Source organism: Melanotaenia boesemani, chromosome 1 (assembly GCF_017639745.1).
Source record: "Melanotaenia boesemani isolate fMelBoe1 chromosome 1, fMelBoe1.pri, whole genome shotgun sequence".
Classification (NCBI taxonomy): Eukaryota; Metazoa; Chordata; class Actinopteri; order Atheriniformes; family Melanotaeniidae; genus Melanotaenia; species Melanotaenia boesemani.
In genome coordinates, this window is record NC_055682.1 from 6,586,500 (window position 1) to 6,611,391 (window position 24,892).

Below are 24,892 nucleotides of genomic sequence, written 5' to 3' on the forward strand. Positions count from 1 at the left end.
TTATCAAAGTTCGCCATGGCGCCACTGTCTCGCCTTCAACGTAGAGCAACAGTTTTCACCGAATATCATCACCAACTTGTTTTGTGGTGAAACTTGTTTGTCAAACCCAGTTTGACAAAGGTTCATAGTTTGGCTCTGAGCCCCTCTGACAGTTCTAGAGAGTCTTGGGATTTTAGCAGTTCTAGTGTTACATAAATAAATAAAACAAGTCTGTGATCTGTATCACCCCCAAAATCAGTTGTTTCTTATTATTGAAAATTACTTTTGAGTTATGTTGTTAACAGACAGAAAAACAAAAACACACTCTGCCTTGGTGGAGGTACTAATGAAAAGATCTACACAGAGACCACATGACTCACACCCTATTTTTAGTTTTCTGCCATCTCATACATGCTACTATTACTCAATAAAGAAATATGGAAATACTTTTTAAAATATTTACATAATGAGCATATGTGTACTAAAATGTGACACACAAGAGAATTTAACTTTTAAAAGAAAAATATTTTCTGTAGGTGCAAGGATTTCCCAAACATCTGTTAATTATACTTATTTGACCAGTGTACCATAAGCTACCATAAAAAAAAAGTACAAATGAATGTTTTCACTGAAAATACACTCAGTTTAATAATCTCCTGTTGCTCAACAATTTAGCTAACAGTTAGCAAGTGGCATTTTCAGTCAGGCTTTTAGTCAGAATGTGTGTAAATGATTAAATAATGACAGGACACCAATGCATTTGCATTAAAAATGTTAAATTGGGAATAATTCACAGCTAAAAAAACAAAAGAAAGGAAATTCCACATACTACACATTGAATCAATACAGTGTAATATTTAGAATTACATATATTAAATTATTTATGTATGGTATGTCTGTACACTTTTTGTATATCCACCACATTGCAGCACATCTTCTCCTGCTGAGGTGATCGGCTCTTGAAAAGGGAATTCATATAAAAGTTAGTTCTGATCTCTTGATGCAAACACAATGGCTTTTAACATCATCATGTGATGATAGTTTTGTTTGTGTGTTTCTGGCAAAATGTGGGAACTGGTGAAATAGCTGAATAGAAAATCTGTGTAACTTTCATTATTTCACTGCTGAGCCTCTGAGGATTCCCTCCTTCTACGGTGATGGATCACCTATGTTTCCGCATTCCTTTTGGAGGAAGTTCAACTTAGGGCTCTCATTGGACGAAGATTCCACAGCACTTCCTCTTCCACAGCCAACCAGAGTACAGGATGGCCTTTAAAAGACGGACGGATCCAGGAATCAGGGCAGCTTAGTGAGTAGATACACGACTGTGTTTGTTGGATATTGAGATTCTGAGCTCTCCTTCCTTCTTTTAAAGGCCATCCTGGACTCTGGTTCGAAGGACTAGATTGTAGATGAGTTGTGGGACAGCATCGTCATGTGTGTGTTGTTCTGTGATTACATTTTCGGAGCACACCGAAAAATATGATGTTTATTTTAAGGCAAGTAAATAGTTGTCTTTGGTGATAACTGTAGGGCTTTTTTGACAGAACACCTGCTCAGCTGTAGGCAGAAGAAGTGAAGCTGGTTCAGGGAGCAGCAGCAGGTTAGTCAGATTGGTGCACCCACTGCCAAAATGAAAAATGCCTGAAACTGCAAGGGTTGGGGTGGGAGGTGTGGGGTGATCAGGGAGCAGAGAGTGGGCAGGTCGGGACAGACAGCAGCTCAGTGGCCATGAGCAAGATGGAAAGAGAAGTTTTTTCCCCTGTGCGGGAATTATGAGCCATTTTAACCCACAAAATCCCATTTTTTGAAGAAACGGAAAAATAAATTAAATAAATAAAAAATAAAATTATTTTAACGACAGTATACATGGTTTCATCACAATTAAGTAAGAGTGTAGTAAGACTACATTTTAGGGTGCACTACCTCCTTAAGTAAAGAAAAAAAAATCCTCTCATAAAAGCCATGGAGGGGAGGACCCAAATGCAGGCAGAACGAGGCAGACCGCTGGTGATAACAAGGGTTTTAATGTCCTGAACTCAAGGACCACTGAAGGCGACAGCAAACAATGAACTCATAAGGAGGAACTGAAAATAATATACTTAAATACACAGAGACACACTAGACACATGTGACGTGAGTGACTAATCAGACCAGGTGCACTAACTAGCAGAAACCAAAACACTGAAACAGTAATATGACTTTTTAATACCAAAGACACATAAACCAGAAAAACATGACAAGACCCAAAGTATGAGAACATAAAAGTAACGACAAGATCACAGCCTGATTCATGACAAATCCCTCTTTATTAAAAGTAAAAGTAAATCCAATGATGCAAGTATTTCTTTCTTTTAAAAAGATACACAGTCACATACACATGCTCCACCCATTTAAAGATATGGACAATCAACCCCGCCTTCCCAAACAAAAAAAGTGGAGATAAAAAAAAAAGACATAGGCTGTGTCCGAATGTCCACCCTACTTCCTAACCCCTCGTTCACTAGATAGGGCTCCACTACATAGCACACCACATAGTGCACTCATTCTCTTGGCGATTTGGACACGAAGCTGCCTATTTTTTCCTCGCTGCAAACCACGTGACTACCATCGTCACCACGGCAACCACAAGCATCAAGATGTCATTCCAAATCCAATCCAAAGCTGTGTGTATATATTTTTATTCCTTATATTGAATTTTATTCTTTGTTTGCTTATAGGTAATTTAGTGCAGCTCAATTTTTTTTGCCTCCTTGCGCCATGTTGAGCTTCTGCCCGCATTGCATTGTGGTATATATTGACCCGTCTAGTGACCATCAATGCTCACTACTTTTCAAGATGCATTGTGGGTAATTTTGAGTGCCCTACTTTTTTCTCTCTGGACATCCAGACACTTCGACAAAATGGCGTGGCCCCTATGTAGGGAGTAGGGAGCACATTCGGACACAGCCATACATTTTTCCAAAAATCCTTATTGGCTTTACAGGTATTACTTCACACAGAAAAAATGGTACACCATACAGTTTCTTTCATGGTACTCTGTCTACATGCATGTGTTCTGATTAAGCAACTGCTTTCAACAACACCTTTCAGACAGGTTCTCTCTGTGGAGAAAGAAAAAAATGAGAAAAACTGCTGACAGCATGCATTCCCCGTCTAACCTCGAAAGGTTCCTAAATTCTATTTTATATTGGACTGTCCTATAGCTGCCAACTTTGCTTGATGGCAACTCTGTTTGGTATGAACTTGTGTACTTCTGCAATCACTACCATAGCCTTCATTCTTTTGCAATCATTCTTTAAAGACCAACATTTTGACTGCTGTATCTCAATTCAAACTACTTCTATAAGGATACAGCACCAGGGGCCTCATTTATCAAGCTAGCATAGTAACGAAAACCGGTGTATGCCAAATATAGTCAACTTTTAGGATTTATGAAAACCAAACTTGACGGGAAAACGTTCCTACCTCCAAACAAACTCTGACCCAGGCGTACGCACATAATCTAGAAAAACAGGACACGGCAACACCAATGGTACAGAAAATGCTGTAAAATGTGAGACATTTGTGCACATCCACTATTACCTTTCACACCAAATGTTATAGATTAAAGCTGTTTGCAGAAATGAATAAAGAGGCACATTCGATATTAATTCTCTTAAGGGTGTGTGTGTGTGTGGGGGGGGGGGGGGTCTCAAGATAAAGGTAGATGATATTAATAAAAACCTCAATCACTAAAATATGTTGTCATTGTGAAACAAAACTTGCATGTTCTAAAATACATCCAGCTAAATAAGGTGGACAGTCTGGCGTTCCCTCACGTGCACCCGTTTTACAGTTTATTCTGATTTATAAACGGGAAGAGGCGTAGGACGTGTATCCGCACAGTTTTATAAATCTGATAGTTGAAGTGCACAGCATTTCCTTTTTGGGCCACAGACGCCACCTGTAGTTTGCTTTGTAGTTTGATAAATTAGGCCCCAGGTCTTTGGATATTTCCTACATTAATATTTTCATATTTTTGCTCAAACAAACTAATCCATTCATTCAGTATCCACCATTCACACAGCTGTTTCACTGAAACAGCATCTTGTAGTTAGTATTAGCATTGCTTATTGCCACAAATTTAAAAGCTGATGCAGTTCTAACTTGATTTCTTTCTATATTTTCATGCATGGACTACTTTGATATACTATAAGTGGAAGTGGTTGACTGTTTAAACCAGGGTTACTCAATCCGGTCCCGCAAGAGCCGCAATCGAGCAGGTTTTCAAAGTATTTCTGCTTAAACCCACCTGAATCATTAATTTAAGTCAGGTGTATTGAAGCAAGGATACATGGAAAACCTGCTGGATTGCAGGTCTTGTAGGATGGGACTGAGTAACCCTGGTTTAAACCAGCTAATTGGGTGTCCGAGTGTTCTACAGACAGTTAATCTTCATTATTGGACAAGCTGTCAGGCTCTAATTGGAAATGCTTGATTTTCCTTTTAATGCTGTTTTAAAACATGTAAAGAAAAATTTGTTAAGATAATATAGACTTAAGCACAAATTCTTAATTTGGCCCTTCTGTCAAGACAGTAAACAGATTCACACTTGTTTGTGAATTCATCCCAATCTCTTTGATTTTGGCCACACTACCGTGTACGAAGCTTGTCATATTGCTTTGGTGCCCAAGTCAGGCGAACAACCAGAATATGTTTCTTGTCAGGAACATTGTTGTCCCAGCAGTACTCAGGGGAGAGGAGCTGGGTTGGTTTATTAAGCCAGAAAAACTTGTTTAGATGACTCTCATCATGCCACAGAGCCTCCACGTCATTCAGTTTATCTTCCATGATGTTCACATGACAAAAGTCTGCCAATGCTTTCACATTTTGCAATGATCCTCCAAAGAGAGCAGCATGGTAGTAGTGATCTCCATCCTCCATGTAAGCTTTGGATTTGGGATTTTTGTCATAGGTGAACCTGTCCTTTGGAACGTTGTAAAAGTCGGCATGGAGCAAAGCCACGGACTCCCCGAGGGCCTCTGAGCCAAATCTATTCTTAAATTCCTGATCAACATCAAAACAGAAGACATAACTGAACTTTCCTTCGAGTTCCATTTCTATCGTTTCTGATATGGTCTTCATTCGCATCATGGAGATATCCTGCCATCTGCTATACTTTTGCACCTTGACAACTTTCAGGTCTCGCTGAGGAGCAAGTTCAATATTTGGCACCTTCTCTGGTGATTCTGTAAACACGTAATATGTCACCGGTAATCCAATCATAAAATGCTTTTCTGCTGATGTTAGGAAAGTGTTGAGGTAGGCATCCAGGTACCTTTAGGAGACAGGGAGAGAACAAGAACACAATTATCTTGCTTACTGTGCTTTTCCTTTAGATTTTTAAGACTTGACATTTAAACAAGGGTTACTTATTTTTGTATAACTACTGTCACTCACTCAGTCTTGTACCAGTTTCACTAAATTACAAGCTGCAGTATTTGCATGTTTGATTCACATTCAGGTTAAAGAAAAATAAAAGTAGTAGACATCAGAACTAGTAATTGTCTTCACCTCCCAACTGACAATGTTCATAAAAACACAAACCTTCCCACAGCAAACACAGTGAGAGCCACGCTTGTATTTCCTTCTTGGTGCTTTTTGTCATAAAGTTTTGGGTCAAACATTAACTCCCAGATAATAGGAGCACCCCAGTAAGTGCGTGTCTGAACATCATTTCTGATCCTGAAAAACAAAATAAAAGAATAGTAATTATTAAACAAATGCTTTTAATCACTTAAGACAGCTCCACACTGTGCTGTCATTAGATTAAAAAAATTGAGAGATTAATTAATTATGATCTGTAATTAATCTAATTAATCTCTTTTTTAATCTCATCTAAAAATTGCTGAGTAAAGCCCTCACCTTGAGATATTTGCATTAAATTCATTATTTTGGCAGATCGAGAGATTGATATAACAAAAAAAGTGGCTTTATAAAGTCATTTATTATAATATAATAATAACTTTATTTATAAAGCACTTTTCATGCTGGGGCAACACAAAGTGCTTTACATGAAAAATTTTGTCTAATTGTTTTTATTAGACTTGAACAGATGAAGTCCTAGCAATTTACATTTTGCTATTATTACTTTTGTCAGATTCAAGTTATTTCTGTGACCATTGTGAGTTTTTCTTTCATTAACAGAAGGGTACCAACAAATTTGTCCACGTGTGTAGTTGAGGCAGCAAGGGTAGAAAACAAAGGACTGAAAAACTGTGGGTCAGCACATTATAAACTATAGTTCATATCACACATTTTCTCAAAATTTCATTTTACAAACACATTCATCACTGATTACAGAAAGGTTAGTGCTGTGACTGTTACTGATGGATATCCATTACCCCGCATTGTGGACTGTGTAGATATTATTGGAGCTGCTCGTTTTGTCAGTAAGCTGGATCTGTTGAAGGGTTACTGGCAAGTTTGGCTTACCGACCATGCATCCGAAATATCTGCGTTTGTCATTTATCCGGGACCTTGCCACGAGGAGCTTTTTAACCACCTCAGCAACCTCAGTCCCAGATATGGGAGAGCCAGCACCACCCACCCCACTCTGCTTCCTCATCGGAAGACGTGTTGGTGGGATTGAGAAAGTCTTCAAAGTATTCCCTCCACCGCCTCACAATGTCCCAAGTCGAGGTCAGCAGCCCTCCATCCCCACTGTACACAGTGTTGACGGAGCACTGCTTTCCCCTTCTAAGCTGCTGGATGGTGGACCAGAATCTCCTCGAAGCCGTCCAGAAGTCATTCTCCGTGGCCTCTTCAAACTCCTCCCATGCCTGAGTTTTTGCCTTAGCAACCACCGAAGCTGCACTCCGATAACCATCAGCTGCCTCTGGAGTCCCACAGGCCAAAAAGGCCTGATAGGACTCCTTCAGCTTGACGACATCCCTTACTGCCGGTGTCCACCAACGAGTTCGGGGATTACCGCCACGGCAGGCCCCAACGATCTTACGGCCACAGCTGCGGCTGGCCGCCTTGACAACAGAGGCACAGAACACAGCCCATTCGGACTCAATGTCCCCCGCCTCACCCGGGACATGGATGAAGCTCTGCTGGAGATGGGAGTTGAAACTCTTTCTGACAGGGGACGTTCCCAGCAGACCCTCACAACCCGCTTGGGTCTGCCAGGCCTGACCGGCATCCTCCCCCACCATCTGAGCCAACGCACCACCAGGTGGTGCTCAGTTGACAGCTTCGCCCCTCTCTTCACCCGATTGCCCAGAACATGCGGCCGTCTACAAAGTCGATCATCGAACTGCGGCCTAGAGTGTCCTGGTGCCAAGTGCACATGTGGGCACTCTTATGTCTGAACAAGGTGTTCGTTATGGACAGTCCATGACGAGCACAGAAGTCCAACAACAAAACACCACTCGGATTTAGATTAGGGGGGGCGTTCCTCCCAATCACGCCCCCCCCAGTCTTGCTGTCATTGCCCACATGAGCATTGAAGTCCCCCAGCAAAACGAGGGAGTCCCCGGAAGGAGTGCTCTCCAACACCCCCTCCAAGGACTCCAAAAAGGGTGGGTACTCTGAACTTCTATTTTGAGCATAAGCACAAACAACAGTCAAGACCCGTCCCGCCACCCAAAGCTGAGGGAGGCAACCCTTTCGTTCAGAGTCCAAGCCATGAGTCGAGGTGAGTCCAACTATATCTAGCCATAACCGTTCATGCACCAGCTCAGGCTCCTTTCCCACCAGAGAGGTGACATTCCACGTCCCTAGAGCTAGCTTTTACAGCCGAGGATCAGACCGCCAGGGTCCCCGCCTCTGGCAGCCGCCCAGCTCACACTGCACCCGACCCCTATGGCTCATCCTGCAGGTGATAAGCCCCTGGGAGTATATGAAACATGCTTCAAAAATTAAATTTGATTGCTTGATTGTTTTTTTGTTTCACACAGTAGCATTATTTTGTTTTGTTCATAAATATAGCAGTTTTTATAGTTTGTGTGTTTTTTGACTGCACAGTTTTACATTGTTTTAAGATTTGCACTTGAGCCATTTCTTGCCCTGAACTTTCGCACTGTTATTTATTTTTAACTAAATGTTATTTATTTTGTGCTATTTATATATTTTTTTTAGCAGTTTAGAGTGTTTCAGTGTGACTTTGTTTTGTTTGTTAATAAAGAGACAAGAATTTGTAGATTAGTTACAAAATGAGTGCGGCTGAGTTATATAGCTTCAGTTTAGCTAAGCATTTTGCCACTTGGGGGGCAAAACTCCTGTTTTGCCTAGGGCCGACAGGTGTCCTAGGCTAATGTTCACATTAGTCCTACTCAAAGTTAAACTAAATTCTAGAGAATAATTTAATTCAACATTTACATATTTCGAACCACATATAGCAGGGATCACCAACTCCGGACCTCTTGAGCCAGTGTCCTGCAGGTTTTTTAATATCTCCATACTGCAGCACACCTGACTCAAATAGTGGGTCGTTAAGAGGCTGGTGTAGACCTTGACTATTGACTATTTCATTTGAACCAGGTGTGTTGCAGCAGGGATGCAGTGAAAACCTGCAGGACACTGGCTCAAGAGGTCCGGAGTTGGTGATCCCTGATATATAGTATAAAGATACCAAGTACCTATATAACATTTATTTTGGTTATTTTCATTATTTTCTCAGACTCTATTTCTATCGTAATTCTGCTCTATATCTTCAGCTTTAAGTTGTCTCTCAAGGCTTCCCCTGGAAGTTATGATAAAGGGATGCTGAACCATTCCATGATATCTCTATTTCATGCTGTGTGCTGTTAATTTGATTACCGGTGGTTTATAAATTATTGCATTATTTTAACTTTTTGCTGTTCAAGTGGTTATTTTGGAAGAGAAACTTGTTCCTTTAGACGGAACTCACGTTTTATCAATTAGGAGGCTGATTTATTATTTTCTTGTGTGAACATTAACTCACAGTATTCCCTTCTAAAAGAAGGCTGGTGCTCCAAAAGGCTAAATTTAATCCAAATGAGATTTATTCACTTTAATATTTCATATTAATATCGAGGTTTTTATGCAACAAAGAGGAGTTTGGTTAGACAACTTCCAGACAGCTTCAAGGAGCTGTTCTGATCCAACATCTGGCAGCTAAAGAGGTGAAAGCAGCTCACTATTAACACAATACACAGTAGGGATGGGGTGCTACTGGCCTCCACTCAGGATGTTGTGAGTCAGTGGAGGGAATATTTTGAAAACCTTCTCAATTCCACCAACACATCTTTTGATAACGAAACAAAGTCTAGGGACTCGGGTAGGCTCTCCTATTTCTGAGATATTAGGTCACTGAGGAAGTTAAAAAACTACCAGCTGACAAGGCCTAGGGGGTGGACAAGATTTGCCCAGAGTTCCTTAAGACTCTGGATTTTGCAAAATTACGTGGGCATCGAGAACAGTGCTTCTGGACAGACAGGCTGGGGTACTGCCCCTCCTCTTCAAAAAGGGGGACCAGAAGGTGCGCTTCAACAACAGGTATATCACGCTTCTCAGCCACACTGGTAAGGTCTTTTTGGGGGTTCTACAGTGAAGGGTTCGTCTAAGGATAGTCTAACCATGGATAGAGTAGGAGCAGTGTGGTTTTTGATCCAGCCATGGAGCATTGCACCGACTGTACACTCTCCAAAGGGTCTTGGCGAAGGCATGGTGGTTCGCCCATCCAGTCAACACATCCTTGTGGACATGGAGAAGGCATTCTACCATGACCCCCAGGGAGGTCACTGGACATTGATCTAGGAGTATGGAGCACCAGACCCCCTTGTATGAGGTGTTCGGCCCCTGTGCTTCCAGTGTCAGAGCTTGGTCTGCATTGCCAGCAATAAGGCAGATTTGTTTTCAGTGAGGGTTGGACCTCACCATGGCATCCTTCTGTCACCGATTCTGTTTATAACTTTTGTGGACAGAGTTTCTAGGCACAGCCAGGTGTTGAGGAGATCTGGTTTGGTGGATTCAGGATTGGTTCTCTCCTTTTCGTAGATTATGTGGTTCTGTCAGTTTCATCTGGCCATGGTCTCCAACTCTTGCTGGAATGTTTTGCAGCCAAGTGCTAAGTGACTGGGATGAAGATTAGCATCTTTAAATGCGAGACCATGGCCCTCAGCTGGAAAGGTTGTGGTAAAGAAGGTGCTGAGCCAAAAAGAGTGTCCTGTGCAGGGTGGCTGGGCTCTCCTTTAGAGCTCGGGAGAGAAGCTCGCTCATCCAGGAGGGGCTTGGAGTAGACCCACTGCCCTTCCATATAAAAATGAGTCAGATAAAATGGTTCGGGCATGTGTTCAAGATGCCTCCCTCGGGAGGTTTTCCAGGCATATCCGATTGGGAGGAGGCCCAGAAGAAGATCCAAGATCTCTGCTTAGACTACTGACTGATCCCAGATAAATGGAGGAGAATGGGTGGGTGGATGGATGGTGGTTACAAGGTGAAACATAACTAGTTCTTGGTTTAAAACTGAAAGAACAACAAGTCATCTGTTTTGTCTCTTACTTATGTGGATTTTCATCAGCTGCAGATGTAATAAAGTCCACTGCTGTCCCGACAGCGTGCACAAGCGGGCACGAGTGCAGCCGAGCGAAGCTGAGCGCTCCCGACAGCACCCGAGCGGACACGAGCTCAGCCGAACGAGCAGCGGCGGGAATAAGCGCCCGGAGAAGACAAAGTTTATTTTCTTTCATGCTTTCGCCTTCGCCCTCGAACGACGTTTGTCCCTCCACCTGCTGTTCACCCTCGTCCACGGACTGTTTCCTTGTGTGTGAGTGCGTGCATGAAGAGATAGTAAGTTCTATGTAATTTCCCTGATGTTCTGAATGATGTTATGCTGCGTGCCTGTTATTTCATATAAGTCATGTTAGCTAATATGCTGCCCGTCGTGCCGCGGTGCGTCTTTCTGTTCATGTTTTGAGTTTACCAGCGGGTTGTTCTGGTCTAATGGTGCTAATATGACTATAGCTCTCTGCATAGTGAAGGTTTATGGTTGCATAAGCAGTACAATATCTGATTTATTGTCTGTAATGATGTGCTCCTATGCTGATTGGTGTATGTGTTTTTTGTATATTCCAGACCACTTTGCACACTCTACCTAAAGACCTCAAGCCTAATAGCTGCTACGTCAGCGGGCCTGCCGCATTGTTGTGCTGTATGTAATAACCCTTCATTAAACCGTTCGACCACATCCCGCCTCATGTCCTTAGTGTCCTAACCGACACCCCAGGGCGAGTATCCTCCAATCCATCCTGAACCAAGTTTTCCTGTCAACTCCTAATTAACAGCAGAGGTAAGTCAAAATTAAAAGATGACTAATTAACATTTCATTCTCTTACGTAAAGTCAAGAGTGTGATCCAAATTAATGGTTGGTTTTGATGGTTCTTCATGAATCACTGGCAGATTCTTCAACAAGGCAATGCTTCTTAACTGCCTATTGTGAAGAAAGAAAAGTGAGACCCTCTTAACATTCTATTCAAATTGTTTGAAAGACATCATGGTGAAATCAAAACAAAAAAGAACACAAAAGTATTTGCTTATATATGCTCCTACTGAAATCTAAAAAATAAGAGCTTGTTTACATACCCGAAATAGAAAGAACTGAATAGTACAATACATAGCAGAAGACAAGTGAATATTCCAATCCTTTCCTTGAAGTCCCTAGAAAAAAACAATGCAAATATAAAATCCATTTGTACACAAATAACCAACAAATACATGTTGTTGTACATAATGCATCTAATTTGTAATATGACACAGATAAAGCTAACTGAACTGCATCATAAAAACAGCATGACAAAGGGCTGAGGTTTTTCTCCTCAGTTTTAGCATCGCCGAAAGCTGCCTCTGATAGCTTTCTTGTATTTCATTCCCTGTCTGCTATGAACAGTTTGTTTGTGCCACTATTACTTGTGCGGTTGTCATGTGACTGCAAAGTGATCTTTGATTTGTAAAAGCACAGCAAGTGCAATGGCAAAATGGTGCGTTTGAGAAAATCTCACTTACACTAAACATTGATGTCAAGTAGGTGGCCACAAAATATTGACCCACATCTGCGATTTTGAGACTGATGTTGTACAGCATCATTATGTGGAAACTCTGCTTTATTCCAGCTTAGCTAGTCCCCTGGCTGCTACAGATTTAATATTAAACAGCATTTTTAAATGTTAGCTAAAACCACATACCTCTACATTGGAACCTGTTTTCTTCTTCATCTTATCTAAACTTTTTGAAAGTCGCACCTGAGCGCCTACCTGAAATACGCCCCACCATAACTCATCCTTCCCCCTCTCTCATACAACACGCCGGTGCTGTGCCAAGGACAGTTTTCCTGTCTGATGGTACTTTGAAATTTAACATTTAACAGCCTTGGTGAAAGTGAAACTACTTCTTGCAGATTGTGCAAATTGCATCAATGTCCTTTGTATACCTAAAATCCATCCATGGGGTCAGCAGCCCGCCCAACTGCATCTTGCTTCTAAACACCTTCATACCCTTCCATCACAACAGAGAAATGACAATTTAAGGGATTTCAATTTCATGATTAACTACAAAGCTTGTGATTAATTAGATTACTTTCATCATTCTATCTATCTATCTATCTATCTATCTATCTATCTATCTATCTATCTATCTATCTATCTATCTATCTATCTATCTATCTATCTACATATAATATATATATATATATATATATATATATATATATATACAGAGAGAGAGAGAGAGAGAGAGAGAGAGAGAGAGAGTATAGTAGTATAGTGTTTGCCTACAGGTTCCTGTGCTATTGTGTTTGTCCTTCCAAATGTCAGCTTGTCAGCTTGACTCCCCCTGAACATGTATTGCTTTAGAGACTGGGTTTTTGGGGCCCTGGTTGACAGCAGCACTGATTTGTGAATATTGTAAATAGTTAATAAATAAGACATAACACATTGGTATGTCATTCCTCTGACTTAGATTTGGGTGCTGGGAAGGGAAAACCTGTTGTTCCACTTAAATGCCTCGTGGTTCTTGTGGTGAGATTCTTTATTCTTCTTTTTGGTTCTTGCTGGTGGAGCAAGAATCAATTAAGTCTGTATAAGAAACTTATTATTTGGATAGAGCCTGCTTTGTGGTCATTTCCTTCGGGATTAATAAAGTACATCTTATCTTATCTTATCTTATCTTATCTTATCTTATCTTATCTTATCTTATCTTATTGTTTCGGAACCCCCAACTCACCCTCCCAACCACTCTTGAAAAAGAGCATCACAATGTACCTCATGGCTGTGAGACAGTGTCTTTTCAGCTTCCCAGCAAATGATCCTTTAAGGTGAAGGCACACAGTTGCCGACTAGTAGAGCGACACCTTTAATGAAACAAAACAAATAAAAGATACATGCAAATCGAACAGGTGTTGCCAAGTGACTAAGGTAGACAGACAACACACACACACACACACACACACACACACACACACACACACACACACACACACACACACACACACATACACACACATACATCAGAATCATATGATAAGCTGACGCCAGTGAGAGCAGTAGAAGAAGAAACTTCCATGTTGCTAATATTGCAAAAGGTGGCTAAGAATGTCGTCAAGTTGCAGGAAACAGGGGTAGAGGCAGCTGTGCACAAAGTGCAGTCAATGGTCGGAAATCAATCGCCATTTGTACCAAGATGTTTTTATTGTGGTGAGCTTCTTCGCTTGATACCAAAGAAGGCCAGAAATTCAAAATCGTCTGGGATTTTGCTGGGTGATATAATCTCACATAAAATATAATGACAAAAGAGATCTCAAAAATGCTTAATCCATTTCTTCTAGACTAAAGTGAGAGTAATCTGTGAAAGCAAAATGAATTTACTGACTTGTTTTTCGCCTCTTTCTCATTTTTGTCTCCAAAAGTGAAAAATGCTCAGGGTCACAAAAATGAGAATTGTTAACTAATTAGTGGTAGGTGTATCAATCCAAAAATAACTTGGCAGTGATGAGGATGATACTTTAGTTTCAGTGTCTCTTCTGTATGCACTGCTGTGGTTTCATCTTGTAGGTGTCCAGGCGTCTGTATAAGTGTTGCTGCAACACGGCACAAGCACTGTTTATTTTCCCCTCATTCCTTGTGTTTTGATGTTGTGCCATCAAATAACTCAGCGGCATCAGGCAAGATGTCCCCTTTTTTCCAAAGAGAACTGGTTCTCAAACATTTTTACCTGGTTAAATAAAGGTTAAATAAAAAATAAATAAAAAAGAAGCACGCAAGTCAGTACAGTAAGCCCAACCTAGCCAGCAGCACACACGCATCTTTTTATTTATATATATATATATATATATATATATATATTTAACCTTTGTTTTAATAGTTAAGTCATTCTGTAAGCTGTTTATCCACCTTAATCATTAATAATCATTATTAAAGTATATACAATCCACGTCTGTAATAAAATAGAAAGCACACCATGCAATTAGGTACAGATACACTCCCCCATGGAGTAAGGTTTCTTATCTCCGTCACATAAAATCTTGCTTCATTGTGTAAGATGTAAAGATTCATTCTCTGGATACCATAACTAAAACAATCATCTTAACCCCAAACCCAATCTTCATTCTAAAATGTAAAGTCTATTTTATTCACTTGATTTATCAGGGGAAGCTTTTGATAAAAAGAAAAAAAATCTAAATTTATCACATGGTCATCTCTATTTTGTATCACTACCTCTCCAGGAAAAGAAAAATAGGACCTTATATTCTTACAATATGTAAAGTTTTTTTTTTTAATTATCTTGATAACACAATATTTATCTGCTAAAAATGAACTAAAGTTTTCTCTGGCAAATAATTACTGATGACTTACCAGTGAGGAGATTTTCGCAGAGACCTGTTAACCTGTTAGATTTCAAAGTGCTGGAAGAAAGTTGTAATCCCAGTTTTGTCAGGAAGGGGGAAACAGATGAATAGAGACTCCTCCTAATATGCAAAAGTAGAAGTTACAGTAAGTCAGTCCTGTCAACATCTTTCACCCTCAGTATGACTACACTGTTGGAGTCAGTTTGTGGTCATTTACATAAATGCCGTCTGTATACCAGATGGTGAAAACACATCTTTTTAGAAAATCATGTGTTCTTGGAGGAATGAAATGGAAAAGAAAAAAAATCTTCTGGGTTTGAAGCAAACCAAACATCAATGTTTACTTAACTCAAGTAATTAATTTATTAAATTAGTATTAATCAAAAACAGATTTGAAGCAATGTGCAAAAGTGCAAGGGCACGTGTTACAGCCAGTCATGCCACTCAGTCAGTCATGCCACTCAATCAGTCATGCCACTCAATCAGTCATGCCACTCAATCAGTCATGCCACTCACAGTCACTCCATTCCATCCTCACTTCACTGATCCACCACACCTGTTCCTGATCCGCTCATCAGCATTAAGCCAACCTGTCACACCTGTCTTCCTCTGTTTCTCCAGCCCTCATATACACCAGCACCACTGTCATTCCCTGTCGGACCTTAAACTACACTCCTTATGGACTCACTCTCTATCTGTTCCTGGCTTCCTCAACCCTGTTACCTCTACCAGTATCGGTACCAGTATTATCCTTATTCTGAGTTCTGATCTGTTAATAAAGTGTCGTGCCAAGCTACCATGATCTTGTCTCCTTGGAGTCCTGTGTAACAGCACGAGGTAGATTAAATATTATTTAAACAAACTTCTCAAACTGTAAACTGTGATTGAAAAGTGAAGCAAAAAGAGAGAAGAAAGGGTAGCAATTGCCAAGCCACCTAACTTGTTTCCTCTCGATGCAGAGCTGTGGGTCTACTCTGAGTCCCGCCCAGATGACACGTTCTTTTTGCTGCAGCTAAAACAAATAAATAAATAAATCTCCTGTTGTTGAACCTGGATGAGATAACATCCGTAGAAGAGAAGAGCAGGCAGACACAGAGACACTGTTTTTTACGCTTCATCCGGGAATAGTTTTCATCTTATCCATAATTTATAATGTCTGTTCTTTTCTTTATCCATGCTGCTTTAATATTTATCACTGTGCTGAAGTATGTATGTTAATTTTATTAACACCATTTTTGGAAGTTTGTCATTTGTTCACTCTCACTGATTCGTGTTAAATCTAGGCTTTAGTGGTTCTCTTTCATAATATTCCGCTCGATGTCTCACTATGGGATGCAAGCCTCTCTGCAGCCCTCAGAAGCATTAATCTCATTACGCCAACCCTGATTGGCTGATGAACGTGTGAACGTATCCGTCCACATCACGTAGTGCCATCTGCCTTAAATAGCTCATGCGGACGGACCAACTCATTCAAAAACCTCTTCTCACTCGGAGCATATCTTGCGTCCACGGCTGGCTAGCTTAACTGCTCACAGGCTGATCCTTCGGCTTCGGTCGCCGAGCGCTACCTAGCTTGGACTCTTGGCTCTTTGGTCACACCAGACCACAGTGCTTCCTTTCCCCTCCACGGTTCGGTCGCACTGTCCCTTGTCGCCCCACCACGGCGTCTCGAGCACCGAGTGTTAGCACACCAGCTAATTTCTCTGTCTCCCCACAGTTAGCACACCAGCTATCTGCCTCTGCTCCCTGCCTGCACACCAGCTCGCGAGGAATGGAGGCTAAAACCCCTCACACCAGAGGGCTCGGAGACTCTGGGGCTCGTCCCTGTCGTTGCGGGAACAAGATATCGAGCAGAGACCCACACCAGGTCTGCTCGAGTTGCCTGGGGCTGGAACATGCCCGACTGGCTATCAATGTTCCCGGTGCGTGTCAACACTGCTCGGTGTTCACCACGAAGAGTCTCCGCAGACGGCTAGCCCGCCAGGTTAGCCTGTCTGGGCAGGACCCCTATCTCCCCTCCGCCGGTGCTGAGGTTGAGGAGGAAGAGGAGGAGAAGGGAGCTGCCGCGGTGGTGGTACCGCAGGCTGGCGCCAGCTGGGGCTCCCAGCTCAACGTAGCCGCGGATTCCCCGCCGGAGGAAGACGTCCTGGATTTGGACTACGGGGAAGACGAAGATGTCGCCTCAAACTTCCTCATTTCCGAGGATGAAGAGGAGGACGACGTCTTCATCACTCCTACCCATGCTGCACAGCATGCGGCCTCCGTTGCTTCTCGGGATGGAGACGAGAGTGGCACACCAGCTTCTCCCCTCCCCAGCTCGGACATGCTCGACGTGTGTAAACGCGCGGCCGCCCGACTGGCCATCCCCTGGCCCGCAGTTGTAGCTGAGACCACCAGATCCCGCTATGAAGGGAAGAGATTGCCCTTGGCCAAAAGTGCTATGAAGCAACTTCTCCCCGTCTTCCCAGAGCTGCTGGATGAAGTGACACGTTCATGGAAGGACCGTCCTTACAACAGCAGGAGCCCGATTCCCGGGGCCTCGTCCCTCGATTGTGAGGCGATGGAGAGCCTGGGCTTGCTCCGCATGCCTCCGATGGAGCCACTTGTTGCAGCCCACCTCCACCCCCGGCTGTCTGCAGTGTCCTCCAGGAGTACCAGCCTGCCGTCTAAATCTGACCGTTTTCAGTCGGCCCTGACTGAGAAGGCTTATAAGGCAGCGGCGCTTTCTGCCCGGGCGCTTAATGTCCTCTCCCTGCTCACTGCTTACCAAGCCGAATTGTGCGAGGATTTTGGACACACAGGACCCAGCAACGTGGGAGGAGATTCCGGTTATCACCGACCTATGTCTCCTCGTCCAACGCTGTGCGGTTCAGGCCACGGGCAGAGCGTTGGGAACTATGGTGCTGCAGGAACGGGCGCGGTGGCTGAACCTCGCCAACCTGTCGGATAGGGAGAAGGATGACATGCTGGACATGCCCATTGTCCCGGAGGGGATTTTTGGCAACGGCGTTGTGAAGCCAAGAAGAAGGAGGATGAAGCTCTCCAGCTCTGCCTCCCTCGGAAACCTGTGTAGCGCAAAACCTTCACGCCGGCTGTTTCTCAGGTTTCACGTTTCAAAATACCCAAACAGCCAAGGCCCCAGCCCGCCCCGCCTCCTCCTCCCGGTCGGGCCGGCTGGTCTAAGAAGCCCTCGGCCTCTGTTGCAGCCCCGCCGGCTCCGCCCACGCAAGCTGCTAACTTCCAGGCCAGGAAGAAGAAACGGGCGGCCTGACAGCCCCGCATCTCGCCAGTGCAGCTAGACGTTCCTCGTTCTCTAGCTCCACCTGTTTGGCTTCCAAGCGTGCTCCCGGGGATATCTCTCGCCCCCGTCTCCCAGCTGCCACGGACCGTGCCAGAGCATGGGGAGAGGAACGGACATTTGTCAGCAGAGGTTTTGGCGGTTGCCCCTCTCAAACGTCCACAAGCACGCACACACACATTATGTTTGAAAAAATTAAACTGTGTTCCGCTGCAGCATCCAGGCCACAGGCCGAGGGCGCAGCTAATAAAAAAAGCCAAAATCATGAACAGCGCGGTGGCGGCACCTGCTGCTTCCCGGTGGCAGGCGGTTGCCCCTCCCAGGACAGCGGCAGCAGTGCACCCATCGCTGCGCTGTCATTTCGGACGTGGATGCAAGGCGCAGTCCCGGAACCATTTCGCTGTTTTGGCGAGAGAGGGCGCTACCGCATCACGGATAGAGCCTCCTATGGTGGACGGGCTGCAGGGTGCGCCTCCTCCCTCCCTCAGGTGGGAGAGGTGGGCCGCACACGCAGCCCCACCCTGGGTGTTGAGGACGATTTCGAGGGGATACAGGTTGCAGTTCGCCACCGTTCCCCCTCGTTTCGCCGGCATTTTGCATTCCCAGGCTCGAGGGGAGTCAGCCCACGTTTTACAGGGGGAAATCAGCTCCTTGTTAAACAAGGGAGCGATTTGTGTTGTACCTCCTGCACAGTGTCAGAGCGGGTTTTACTCCAGGTATTTTCTGGTCCCCAAACGGGGGGGGAACGGGATTCGCCCTATCCTGGATCTTCGTGCTCTGAACAGATATCTCCGGAAATACAAATTCAGGATGCTCACACACGCATCCCTGTTGCGTCTTGTGCGACAGAACGATTGGTTCACTTCTGTCGACCTGAAGGACGCGTATTTCCACATCCCTATCTACCCTCCCCACAGAAAATTCCTGAGGTTCGCTTTCCAGGGGATTTGCTACGAGTACCGAGTGCTTCCTTTCGGTCTCTCTCTGAGTCCGCGGGTGTTCGTGTGGTGCACGGAAGCGGCAATAGCTCCGCTGAGGCGCCAGGGCATCCGCTTGGCCACATACCTGGACGACTGGCTGCTGCTGGCACAGTCGGAGCAGGAGGCCAGGGCGCACACGCATGTTCTCGTGGAGCACCTGTCCGATCTGGGTTTTGTGATAAACACAGAAAAAAGTGTGCTGTCCCCAGCGCAGAGCATAATTTTTCTGGGCCTGTCTCTGGACTTGCTGTCTGTCACAGCTCGCCTCTCGGCGGACCGCGTGAGGGTTTTCAGGACATGTCTCGGGTTTTTTCGTCTGGGAAAATCGGTCCAATTCAGGCTGTGTCTTCGATTGCTCGGACTGATGGCGTCCGCCATTCTCGTTGTCCGGCTAGGTCGCCTCCACATGAGGGATTTTCAGCTTTGGGTGGCCTCATGCGGCCTGGACCCCGCCCGTCATGGCGCACGCAGGGTGCGTATCACTGCTGTGTGCTCCAGGACACTGCGTCACTGGCGGATCCCGACTTTTCTGACGCAGGGAGTCCCTATGGGCTCCATCCTGTCCAGGAAGGTGGTCACTACGGATGCGAGCCTGACGGGCTGGGGTGGGATCCACGAGGGCCGAACTGTGAGGGGCCGTTGGAGCGTCGGTCTCCAGCGGTCCCACATAAACTTTCTGGAGCTTTCGGCGGTTTTTCTCTCCCTGAAGCATTTCCTTCCGTCCCTTGTGGGCCATCATGTCCTGGTAGGGATGGACAATACAACGACGGTGGCGTACATCAACCGTCAAGGGGGTTTGCGCTCCCGCCAGTTACACATGCTGGCACGCAGACTGATCCTCTAGAGCAGCGATCGCCTCCTCTCTCTGAGGGCAACGCACGTCCTGGGAGTCCTGAATACGGGCACAGACCTGCTGTCCAGAGGCGCGCCTGTATACGGGGAATGGACTCTGCACCCAGAGGTGTTGGGACAGATTTGGACCCGTTACGGTCGGGCCACAGTGGATCTGTTCGCATCAAGAGAAAATGCTCACTGCGCTCTGTTTTATTCTCTGCGCAGCATGGATGCTCCTCTGGGCGTAGACGCACTAGCGCACGTCTGGCCGCCCGGGCTCCTTTATGCATTCCCTCCCCTGGCGTTGATACCCCTCACTCTGGCCAGAGTGAGGGAATACGGCCACACACTGATATTGATAGCTCCGCTTTGGCCTGCCATGCATTGGCTGGCGGAGATATATCAGTTGCTGCGTGCTCAGCCTTGGCAACTCCCGCTACGCAGGGACCTGTTACTTCAGGGGAGGGGGACGGTCTTCCACCCACACCCAGAACGCCTGGCACTGTGGGCTTGGCCCCTGAGCGGCTCAGTCTGTCCGCTGTGGGACTCCCACCGCGGGTGATTTCCACTATACAGAGTGCTGGAGCCCCCTCCACTAGATCTCTGTATGGTTCTAAGTGGGGGGTCTTCGTGGAGTGGTGCAATAGACACAGCCACGTTCCTCTTCAGTGCCTGGTGGGGGTGATTTTATCATTCTTGCAGGACCTGATTGACAAGAAGAAAGCCTTCTCCACGGTAAAAGTGTATTTGGCAGCTATTGCTGCCTGTCACGTGGGGTTTGAGAAGCACACGGCGAGTCAGCATCCATTGGTCTGCCGCTTTATGAAGGGCGCACGCAGGCTCCTTCCTGTGTCCAGACCGCTGGTACCACCGTGGGATCTGGCTGTGGTTCTGGAGGGGCTTAAGGGCCCTCCCTTTGAGCCACTGGAGGGGGCAGATTTAAAACACGTCTCCCTCAAGGCGGTGTTGCTGCTAGCTCTGGCGTCAGCTAAGCGGGTCAGTGACATCCATGTGCTTTCGGTGCACCCGACATGCGCCCAGTTTTTTTCCGGGCGGTGTGAGGATGGTTTTGAGGCCCAACCCGGCTTTTGTGCCTAAGGTGGTGGGCTCATGTTCTCCTATTGATCTTGTGGCTTTCCCTGCCTCGTCAGGGGACTCGCAGTCACATGCCTTGTGTCCAGTACGCGCGGTGCGCGCTTACATGGATAGGACTGGGGGTTTCAGGCGGAACGATCAGTTGTTCGTCTCCTGGTCTGGTCCTCATAGGGGAAAACCTGTCACAAAGCAGCGCCTGTCACACTGGGTGGTGGAGGCGATTGCTTTGGCCTATACGGGTCAGGGTTTGCAGCCTCCTGGGGGCCTGCGGGCACATTCGACTCGGGGCATGGCCGCCTCCTGGGCCCTATTCAGAGGGGTCTCTGTTCAGGACATCCGTGCAGCGGCGAGTTGGTCCTCGCCTCTCACCTTTGTCCGTTTCTATATGCTGGACGTCTCCGCTCCGTGCGTGGCATGCGCAGTTTTGCTGTCCTGACCGGATCGGAGTTCTTTTCCCGGTGGGTTGGTGGACGCTAGATAAGCTTGTCTGGCAATTCGGGAGCTACCACATCCCATAGTGAGACATCGAGCGGAATATTATGAAAGAGAACTTTAGGTTATTTACATAACCCCGGTTCTCTGAGTAATATGAGCGAGATGTCTCACCAGACAACCCTTCTTGCTGGGGCGAGTGAGAAGAGGTGCTTATCTTGAATGAGTTGGTCCGTCCGCATGAGCTATTTAAGGCAGATGGCACTACGTGATGTGGACGGATACGTTCACACGTTCATCAGCCAATCAGGGTTGGCGTAATGAGATTAATGCTTCTGAGGGCTGCAGAGAGGCTTGCATCCCATAGTGAGACATCTCGCTCATATTACTCAGAGAACCGGGGTTATGTAAATAACCTTAAGTTTTATGGAGTTGCACAGTTGAATTTAATTCTGTGCACACAAAATGAATTTCTGTTTATTCCTATCTGTGTAGAAGCTTTTCCTCACTTTTATACATCTTTTCCTTCCTCATTGTTCTCTCCTCTGCATACTTATCCTGATTATCATGAACATTTCTCATAATATTCTTGTCTTTAATCTCTGTGAGGCAAGGGCATAGGTTTGATTCTGACATTGGTAAGGACATAAACGTTGATCTCAGAAGTCCATGTAAGATGTGATTTTTTGCACTTTTGTTCATTTTGTTTTTTTTGTTTTGTTGCAAAATCAAGTAATCTAAAGTGGACTGAAAATCTGAACAAGCAAAAGTTTGAATAATAGTTTATAATCCAAAACTTTTCATTTGTTTCTTTTTACCATACTGAATGCAGGATGATTTTCATTAATCATTTTGGTAATGATGAAGAAAAACTGTTGGCAACTGTTTCACATCAATATTGTCCAGACAAGAAGGAAGTTTGACTCATTTACTACAGTGCAATCATCAGCATTACAGAAATGTTCTTCAATCACAGTACAATAAATATAGTTTATCAACTTATTAAAATTTTTAAGTTGATATTTCAAATAACCATGAATGATAAAGTTCTATGTTACATTTACTGATACCTTTTCAAAACCAATCTGTATTAACATCTAGATAAAAAAAAAAACAACATACTGTTAGCAATACATTTAAACTATGCACATATTGCATATGCTCAGGAGAAAAGGTTCAGTGTCTGTTGAGTTAGGTGAAATGAAATGTTGGTATGACACACAGCAGTACTGTTCAGTCTGACTTGTGTCACTTTGGTTCTCAGCAATGTCTTTAATCTCCTGAGAGCGCTGAAACTTTCAGCCTCAGATGATGAGACAGGCATTACTGAAAGTAACCTGACAAGAGTTTCAACTTGATCAAACAGGCTTCTCACTTCAACTGTCATTCCTCTTAAGTAATTAACAACTTTAGTACTAGACCTGAAGTTGTTTTTGGATTGAAACATGGCAAGTTGGACTTCCAGATTCACCCTGTTTAGTTTGGGATAGTCATCAACAACATCATTTAATTCTCCAGTCAGCACAATTTCCTCCAGCTTCTGCAAGACATCTTGGTCTGGTTAGTTGAACCTCTCCTGAAACTGAATATAAACAGTGTCCAGCATTAAAACACAAGTCTGTTCTGTAATACACCTCAGGAGACTTGGGAATGTGATGGACTGTGTAATTAAGTTAAGATAGTGTGCCTCACAATTAGAGTTGGGCATCGTTTGAACCGGTTCTGATTCCGGTTCCGTGTTTTGATTCCAGTTCCTAACAATTCTCAATTCCAATTCTTTTAAGAGTCAGGGTCAGGCCTCTCCAACTGCTTTTCCACTTCTCTCTTCATCTCCCTCTGCTCCTCTGTTAGTACTGCCTGTCAGCCTCACTTCTGTCACCTGACCAAATTAGCTTATTGATGCTACATGGGACAACATGTACCTGTCAGGGTTGGTTGTATGGATCCAAGGAGAGGAGCGCTTGGAGAATGATTAAAGAACACTTTATTAGGATTGAGCAGTGAAATGTGCAGGGTTCGCTGGATGGCGGGCTGGAGCGGGCAGACAGGATTCCTTCGTGGCGCGGACGAGGTTCAGGTACGTTTCTTTGGAGAGAGATGGTACAGGTTAGGTTGGCTTAAACACAATATGACCAGAATAATGTGCGCGACTGGTTACCACGATGAGTAGTATAATCCAGCGATGACTGGAGGTCCGGGTGAGGTTTATATGGGGATGAGAATGATGGCTTGATGTCCTCCAGCTGCGCCGTCCTAATAGCGGTGATAATTGGCGATCCAAATATGGTCAGCAGGAAGCAGGGAGTGAGAATGAGCATGAGCCATGACAATACCCATTAAGTTTTAATTTAAAACACAATGATAAACATAGCATAGCTAGCATAGCTAACTAGGTAGATAAATATTTCAGATTCTCAGCTAGCCATTTTACCATGTTACATAGCATGTTAGCACGTTATCCAGGCTGCTAGCAATAAATGCTAACTAGGCACAATCGCATGCCAGATTGATGAAGATGAAGGTATTTTAGCATATTACACAAACACCCCACAAAACATGCTGTATAGATCCAAAGTAATTTATTCATATTGCAACAAATTAGAACACAAGTTTGTAAGAAGTCTGTAAGAATGTTAGATATATCTGAACTATAAACTCATTATCTAAACTCTCCTCTTATTGCCACTATTTCGTTTATTTTATTACTATATGCACAGTATGTAATGAGACAAATAAATGAGCGAAAATAATACAAAAGACTGTCTTCCATCTGGTTGAACAACTTGTTGCCAACTGCTACATCCGTCTCCTAGGGAAATGAGAAAAAGGTATCAGTGTGCATATGTATATATACATACATGCACATGCACACAATCACATCCCACAATGTATTCTTCTAGACATCAATTCTATTTTAAATTTAGTAATACATCATAAAAACAGGTTTGGATCATTATAACACAAGCAATACTGGGCCCAATAATGGCATCAGAAGTTTTCATGACCATGTTCTGACCAATAGTGTGAAATAAATCCAAACAAAAGCATGGTTTTAAGATCTGCAGATATCAACATGGTCAGTAGGTGGCGCTATAGTGTTTAATCATGTACTAACATGTTGAGGTTGGGACTTTAAAGACAACTGCCAAATATCACATACTTTGGTCAACCGAGTCCTGAGTTATAGCCACTTCCTGTTTGATGGCGAGGGACTGAAACCTCACAGGCAGCCATTTTAATCATGATGGTGTAAGAAGTTAGTTATATTGTGAATCATGAGTTCATCAAGGATGATATTGATGAGTTTGAGTAGGTGTGTAAGGTTTTCAATGGTAAAAAATGCGGTACTTCCTGTTTCCAGGGGGCGGGGCTATGGCGTTGACAACATCTGGACATGTAGATGTGGTCAGCATGGAAATGACATC

At 44.2% G+C, this 24,892-nt stretch overlaps 1 protein-coding gene and 1 pseudogene across 2 annotated transcripts; one reads left to right on the forward strand and one right to left on the reverse strand.

Moving 5' to 3' along the window:
• Window positions 1-4,311: 4,311 nt before the first annotated feature.
• LOC121642507 (N-acetyllactosaminide alpha-1,3-galactosyltransferase-like) lies at window positions 4,312-15,719 on the reverse strand. Of its 2 annotated transcripts, none has more exons than XM_041989294.1 (7): window positions 15,626-15,719; window positions 14,836-14,948; window positions 13,246-13,334; window positions 11,573-11,647; window positions 11,325-11,416; window positions 5,569-5,706; window positions 4,312-5,299 (listed from the first exon to the last, which is right to left on the reverse strand). In XM_041989294.1, the coding sequence occupies exons 4-7, from the start codon at window positions 11,603-11,605 to the stop codon at window positions 4,615-4,617; spliced, it is 948 nt and encodes a 315-aa protein (XP_041845228.1). In that variant the 5' UTR covers window positions 11,606-11,647; window positions 13,246-13,334; window positions 14,836-14,948; window positions 15,626-15,719; the 3' UTR covers window positions 4,312-4,614. The 2 variants fall into 2 exon arrangements, with proteins under 2 accessions (XP_041845228.1, XP_041845227.1); XM_041989293.1 differs by having other exon boundaries at window positions 11,325-11,420.
• Window positions 15,720-18,390: 2,671 nt separating this feature from the next.
• Window positions 18,391-21,471, forward strand: LOC121641700 (annotated as a pseudogene).
• The last annotated feature ends 3,421 nt before the right edge of the window (window positions 21,472-24,892 follow it).

What these genes read in the sequence shown, in the direction of transcription:
- LOC121642507 (XM_041989293.1), bottom strand. An exon ending in TTCAGTTCTTTCTATTTCGG is followed by an intron (nt 11,421 to 11,572) that starts GTATGTAAACAA and finishes TCTTCACAATAG; the next exon opens with GCAGTTAAGAAGCATTGCCT. An exon ending in ACTGTGTTTGCTGTGGGAAG is followed by an intron (nt 5,300 to 5,568) that starts GTTTGTGTTTTT and finishes TGTCTCCTAAAG; the next exon opens with GTACCTGGATGCCTACCTCA.